Source organism: Echinops telfairi, unplaced genomic scaffold, assembly GCF_000313985.2.
Source record: "Echinops telfairi isolate 266 unplaced genomic scaffold, ASM31398v2 ScPeMD7_7409;HRSCAF=8447, whole genome shotgun sequence".
In the NCBI taxonomy this organism is placed as follows: Eukaryota; Metazoa; Chordata; class Mammalia; order Afrosoricida; family Tenrecidae; genus Echinops; species Echinops telfairi.
Window position 1 is genome coordinate 238,076 of NW_022111309.1, and position 7,463 is coordinate 245,538.

The 7,463-nt window shown below is 36.1% G+C and overlaps 1 protein-coding gene across 3 annotated transcripts in view; it reads left to right on the forward strand.

The window, feature by feature from the left end:
* LINS1 (lines homolog 1) overlaps positions 1-6,835 on the forward strand; it is a 41,427-nt gene extending 34,592 nt beyond the window's left edge. For all 3 annotated transcript variants that reach the window (XM_045296515.1, XM_004709847.2, XM_045296514.1), the window contains 2 exons: positions 2,745-2,916; positions 5,455-6,835. In XM_045296515.1, coding sequence (XP_045152450.1) covers positions 2,745-2,916; positions 5,455-6,325 — 1,043 coding nt within the window. In that variant the 3' untranslated portion in view covers positions 6,326-6,835. The remainder of the gene's footprint in view (positions 1-2,744; positions 2,917-5,454) is intronic.
* Positions 6,836-7,463: the final 628 nt, after the last annotated feature.

Genomic DNA, 7,463 nt, shown 5'->3' on the forward strand with positions numbered 1-7,463 from the left:
CAATGACAGACCCTGCAGTTAGCAGCCCAAATTGTTAACTACTGTGCCACTAGGACTTCTTAAGAATAGCTTAGGTTACAAAACAAAACTGGTGTCTGGCACCTCAAAATAAGTGACATAAGTTAATGTAAGTTTGTATTGATTGTAATATCGTAGGAGCACTAGAGACACAGTAATTAAAGTGCTTGACTGCTAACCTAAAGGTCAGCAGTTTGAACCCAGAATCCACCAGCTAGCTTTTCCTTGGGAGAAAGATCTGGCAGTCTGCTTCCATAAAGATTTATAGCTTTGGGAACCATGTGGAGCAGGTTCCCTGTCCTACAGGGTCCTTGTGAATCAGAATCTACTTGACAGAAATGAGTTTGGCTTTGTTTTAGAATTCATATTATCCTTCATAAAATTAATGTAATGCCAATTATTGATATTTAGAAATTAAATGGAAACGAATGTGTAACAGTTACATTGGTTAAGAAATGATTGCATACATAATATCCTGGATGTTAACTCATGCCCAAAGCAAACCACTTTGTGTGCCATTTAATTTAGTGTTAGAAAACATGTACCCCCTTTCACTTGAGAACAACAAACAGCCAGCATTTATAAACAATCAGCATCAAAATTAAAAGTTTGTTTTAATTTTAAGCATTTTATTTCTTAAATTGCTTTGGATAAGAGAAAGTAGGGGAGAAAGGGGGAACTGATCACAATGACCTATACATATAACCCCATCCCAGGGGGACAGACAACAGGAAAGTGGGTGTAGGGAGACAGTGGTCAGTGTAAGACATGAAGAAAAATGATAATTTATAAATTATCAAGGGCTCATGAGGGAGGGGGAGGGGAGATGAGCTGATACCAAGGGCTCAAGTAGAAAGAAAATATTTTGAAAATGATGGTGGCAACATGTACAAATGTGCTTGACACAATGGATGGATTGTTACAAGAGCTGGAAGAGCCCCCCAAATTAAAAAAAAACACCTGCCCGTTCAATAAAATTTGTGCAGTTGTAATTTAAAACACTAGGTGGCATGTTTTATATAACTCAGTTTTAAACTGCAATTAAAACTTCTCAAGACTTTTTTGCATCCATATCTTACAGTTGTACTGTACTGTTTGCAATTGTTTTGTAAGTAGTAGTAGTATGTAAAACTACTTTTTGTTTTTTTAATTTTACTCATTTTATTGGGAGTTCTTAACAGGTCTTATAACAATCCATACATCAGTTGTATCAAGCACATTTGTACATAAGTTGACATCATTTTCAAAATAATTTTCTTTTCTGTTTGAGCCCTTGGTATCAGTTCCTCTTTTTTCCACCTTCCGACCTTCATGAACCCCTGATAAATTGTTATTTTTTTCATATCTTACCCCCCACTGTCTCCCTTCACCCACGTTACTGTTGTTCGTCCTCCTGGGCAGTGGGCGGGGGGGTGGGGGGCAGAATTCTACATCGATCATTGTAGTTGGCTCCCCCTACAAAACTGCTTTCGTTGGGGCATTGTTGCCTCTAGTAATAGATACTTAAGGTAATTTCTGTTACAATTCTCTTACTTGAATATTTTTAGGCTATAAGAATTCACATTAAAGATGACACTTTTAGTTCTCTTTGACAATTACTTATTTGACACCTATGTCAAGGAGCCCTTATATAGTGGTTAAGCACTCCAATGCTAATCAAAACGTCAGTTCAAATGCACCAGCCATTCAGTGGAAGACAAATGTGCTAGTCTGCTTTTAGAAAGACTGACAGCCTTGGAGACACTCTACGGCCGGCTGTTCTGCTCTTCCTTCAGGGTCACCGTGAGTCAGAAAAGAACCCATGGCTGTATGTTCGGTTTGGTTTGGGCATCTGTGTCAAATAGAAATTTAATGGTCTAGATATTTTCACAGTACGCTCTTAGGCATGTTTCCTCTCTGAGCCTCAGTTTCTTATTTCCAGAACAGAAATCTTTAATGCATAGTATTATTTGACAGTGTGCACTGTGGTCATGTATTTTAGGTACAGCTGACCTTTGAATAATAGGGGAATCAGGGGCACCAATCCCCTGCATAGTCGAAAATCCATATATATATATATATAATTTTTTACTCCCTCTAAAACTGATACTAATATCCTACTGTTGAACAGAAACCTTACCAATAACATAAACATCAGTTAAAATTTATTTTGTATGTTATGTACATTATATAGTATACCCAAATAAAAGCTACAGCTTGGATACAAGATAAAAATTTTGTGAAAATTGGAGGGTTTTCAATTTTCTGGCATAGCTGCAGTAACAAAATCATGAATATCCTCCCCTTTTTAATGCTAGATTCCTTTCTCTTGAAATGACAGGCAACCAAAACTGCGTATCTCAATCTACAATACTGCGCATTAGAGATTTCAAGGAATTCAACTTTTTCTTGTAATGTTATGACTTTCCTTCTTGGCAGTATTTCCAGCATCACTACTGGTGCTTCCTATGGATTGTGAGGTGTTATTCAAGGTTCATAGTATTTCACTAAACATGGTGAAAAATACAAGGGATCGCTTTTTACTACCATGCCGTTTACTGGAGAGATAAACAGCTCACACAGAGATAATTGATATTCATGACATTTTTTTAAAAGCTCCATGTATACATGAACCTGTATTTTATTAGGGTCAACTGCTTTATATTCGTTATAAATTTATATGTATAAGGTGTTATTCCTGCATCCATGCACTGTAACCTATGCTTTGAGATTTCTGTCATTTTAAGTTGATTTACAGAGATTCATGTCTGAGTTACTGACCTTCTTAACGCATCATCTTCAACCTTCTCTGCGGTTACATAGTCCATGTGAGTGGCTGTCTAGGGTGTTTATAGAACAGGATGATGACATGCTAGAAGCTGCCAAGGGAACTCTGGGCCTCTACCTAAAGTTGACCAGGTTGGTATAGTTTTAAATAATTGTTATATTACGTACATGCTGGGAAAGCAGAAAACATTTTCTAATAATTGAGCTGTGTATTTTATTTACCTTTGGGGGAGGTGTCCCTAAGAATGATTCTAGTTTTCTCATAAGTACTACCTCTTTATTGCTTGAGAAACGAAATAAGACACATCTGAGTGTTTAACTACTGCACAAATGTTCCTTGCCATAGATGCCAAATAAATAATTATCACTGAGAAATAAGTGACATCTTTAATGCAAATTTCTTATTTATACCGTCCCTACATTAATATATAAAGTAGTAGTATAGTGGGCTGTGCAGTGAATTCAAATCCACCTGCCACTTCTCGGGAGAAAGATGACTTTTTGTTGCTCTAAAGATTTACACTCCCAGAAACACACAGGGGATATTCTTTGTCTTGTAGGGTTGCTGATGAGTCAGAATTGACTCCATGGCAGTGCGTTTGGTTTCTCGATTTGGTCGATCTGAAAACAAGATTACATTTGAGTTCCCATGATGAAATGTGGCGGCCTGGGCAAATTTGCAGTTCTAGAACTGGAATGGGCTGAGAAAACAGGTTTTAGTTCAGTTGCTGCTCCCTTTTGACCTCTGTGATCAAGACCTTTACTTAGTTGATGTTTAAGAACACTTTGTAGTTTTAACACCTACTGCTCTGTATTGAGCTATAAATGTTAATAATTACTTTTGCCATTATAAAGATGATTATGAGCTTATAAAAAATGAAAGGAGATGTACTCAATTATTTATTTAATATTATAGTTGAATTTGAGCTGATACCTTCTTGAGACCAGTATCTGAAATTAGTTAGAAAGTTATATTATTGGTAACTTCTTATGCCGACCCTGTTTCTCCTTTATTAAAACATGTGTTTGGGGTTATATATTCTTGTTTCAAGGAGCTATTAACTGGTTATGAAATAACTGATGACCTTTTATACCATTTCTGCTTCTTCTTTATTAAAGCACTAAAATGCTTTGTTGCTTAGCCTGGGCAAAAGAGATTTCTTGTTGATTGTCACTGTCATATTTTTCTGTCAGTATTTACATGTATTACGGCACTGTTGGCACTGGTAGCTTTCTGCTACTAGTAAGAGTTTGTGGACAATTTTCAAAAGATTCTAATCAAGAACACAGAATTGCTGCATGTAATTTGAATTTGATTCAAAAGTGGCCAAACCCCAGATCAGTCCACAAATGCACATTATATGCTTTTTCTATCTTACTTTTGTGGTCAACTTGGTTCTGACTCATAGTATCCTTATAGGAAAGAGAACTTTTCCATAGAATTTCTAAGGCTATAAATCTTTTGAAATTAGATGACCACATCTTTCTTTCATGAATCATGTTGTGAATTTAAACCACCAACCTTTAGGTTAGCAACGGACACTTTTTAACCACTGTTAAATGAGGGCTCCCAGAATATATCTTGGCTATCGTCAAAGTTGGCTGCTTGCTTCTTACTTCTCAGGATAGAGGAAGTTTATTAATTAAATTCACTCTTGCTATGTGAATTTCTAATGTTTCTAGCATCAGTATATGCAGAGAAACTTGTTCTTATGTCATAAGTAATATTTTAATGGAATTAGGATATTTGTTGTTGTTGTTGTAGATGATAAGGAACAACCCAAAACTAGTTTAGGGGAAAAATACTTATTGGCTTATGACTGAGAATTCCAGAGTCAAGAAGAATGGAGGAGTTCACAATCACATGATCATTTTTCTTTCACAGCTTAGAATTTCTTCTTAGGCGTGTTCACCTACAGCTCTAGGGTTTTTTCTAGCAGCCAGTCTTACAGTTACAATTTTTAGTAGCTTCAGCAAAAGTTGCAGTTATGAGCTGATTGCCTTAGCTTGGGTCACAGATTCTCGTCAGAGCCAGCCAAGTACTTTGACTGGTCAGTCTGGATCATCTGCCTTCTCCTGTTGAGGAAAGTATGGCAAAAAGCAGGCTTCTAGCCCTGCTATACCACATGGAATCCGTTACCTATAAGAATGAGAGGTGAGAGGCATTGGTAGAATCTTCACCTTTCATATAGGAGATCTGGGTTTGTTTACTAACCAGTGCACCTCGTGCATGAACTTCTAGCCTACAGTTAACTAAGAATAAAGGCTTCGAGATCTACTTTTGCAAACCGGCCAATGAAAGCCCTAGTCCTCACAAAACAGTTCAGTTCACAACCAGTCATAGGAATGCACAAAACTGGGCAACATTTTGTTCCCATGTTCATTGGATAACCGTAAGTCAGGAGGCAAGGTGGCTAAAAGCAACAAGAATAAAGGATTTTGATTTTGCTGTAAGAGATGACATTGGGCATTTGATAAAGAAAAAACTAAGTGTACATTGTTTACTTTATTGAATCCAATTTGTTTTTCAGTTTGTAGTAAGGTAAAGAGTTGGTTTTGAATTTTTTACTTTTTAAAGAGTAGATTAAAAAGTATTGAGTGATGTGTGAATTATGTGTTAAAGCTGTTCCCTACTAAAAGTAATTAATCTGAGATATTATTTATTTTCAGAGACTGTTGTGAAGCTTCTGGATGCACAGCCCAAGAAAAGGAAATGTGGAATCGTCACACACATGAATGTGGCTATAATCCTCACTGTATTTTCTTGTTCTTTTTAAAAAATGTAGGATTTGATTCTACATTTCTTCTGGATTTTTTGATTTCATCAGAAACTTGTTTTCTTGAATATCTTGTTCAGTATTTAAAATTACTCCAAAGAGACTGGCATACATTTTTTACCATTTGCAAGTGCTTTGATGAATCAAAAAATGGCATCAGTAGTGGCTGCATTCTTTCACCTCTCCCAGAAAGAAGCACCAACCCAACAAAGTCACCTTACTGGAGTACTCTTGAAAGTCAGCTAGATGCTCGTGCTTGGCTATACTCAGATTCTGATGCTTCTTCTGCACCTTGGAAGAGGCAATGTGATGACCAGGCCAGGATGTCCAAGGACACTCATTCCAGGCTTTGTACTGCTAGTCTGTCGTCCTCTTGTGCTTCCCAAAGTTTGGTAGATTATGATAGTTCTGATGATTCAGAGGTGGAATCTACGGACCATAGTTTGGCAAACAGTAAGCAGATGTCTTCACACAAAGAAGCAGTGACGATACAGGAGGCAACTGGAACAAATAGCAGTAATAAAGAGCTGGCTCTAGAACCTTGGTCAAGGCCTTTGGTTGTAAAAGAATCTAATTGTTCCTTCTCTGTTGATTGCGACGTGTCCATAAATAGTATTGTCTCTGAAGCAGGGATATTTTACAAAACAGTTAAGTGCTTTGAAGAGTTACATAGTGGTATTTACCGTTTGCAGAAGAAAAATCTTTTCCCATATAATCCAACAGCACTTTTAAAGTTGCTAAAAAATATTGAGAAAATGTATTAAGACTATAAAGCCTTTGTAAAACAGCATTTTACTTCCAAAAGTAAATATTTTCTCTTAATGTGTAATTATGAAGATGGAGCAGGGCCACGCAGAGTTGCAGAGTTTCGTTCTGTTGTGCATAGGGTCACTGGGTCAGAACTGACTCTTGATGGCATCTGATAACAATCACCACTGCCAAGTGTAATTTGTATCTAAATAAAGATAATGTTTTCTTGGAAAATAACTCAAAGGTGTTCTTCAGTTTGTTAGTTTTTCCTGCAAAAAGACACATCAATATTAGGTCACTTGCTACCAGTGTATGCAACTTAAAATTTATGGTTATTTAAGCTTACACAAAATTGAGGATGTCTGTTTCTACTGAAGATGTTTAAATGTGATGTCATATTAATATCATTGTTATCTTTTAAAGGAGAGGCAGGAAAATCAAGTTTTAGTGTGTTTATTAGATTTGTGTACTATGAACAGCAATGATATACTGGTAATCTGTCATTAAAGCAAACTGAAATTCTATCTTGAAAGTATTTTCTTAAATGATCCTTTTGTAGAGAATTAAAAAACAACCTGTAAAACTTTAAAAATATATTTCAAGGCTGTGGTAATCAAAATAGCTTAGTACATACAGAGAAATGAAGTGACCAGTGTAATCAAATATATAATTGCTATATAAAATAAGAATGAAATGGCAATGTTAACTAAATAGAAATAGAAAGGTCAGAGGATTTGGTAGCACACTTGTTGATGGAGATAATACTTTGGGAAGTTTCTCACATATTCCTTGATAAAAAAATACCATTTTTAGGAATATTAACACATGAACACAAAATGAACATAAAATGAAGGATGCCATAGTGTAAAAGCAACGGACTAGCAATGTCTGGTTAAATAAAAATGTATATATGCTGTGGAATACTATATAGCTATGAAATGAGTAAGGATATCCTTATTTGTGAATGTGAAACTGCAGGGACAGTGGATTATTTAATAATGATTTTTTAGCCAAAGTCTTTTAATTCCAACCAAATGACCTTTACCTTTATGAGTCTGGTAAGAAGGTAGGTGAAGAGAGGGATACGATACTAAAGTCCTTGAAACGAAGCGAAACATTTGGGACACAGCGAAAGCAGGTAAAAAGTCACTG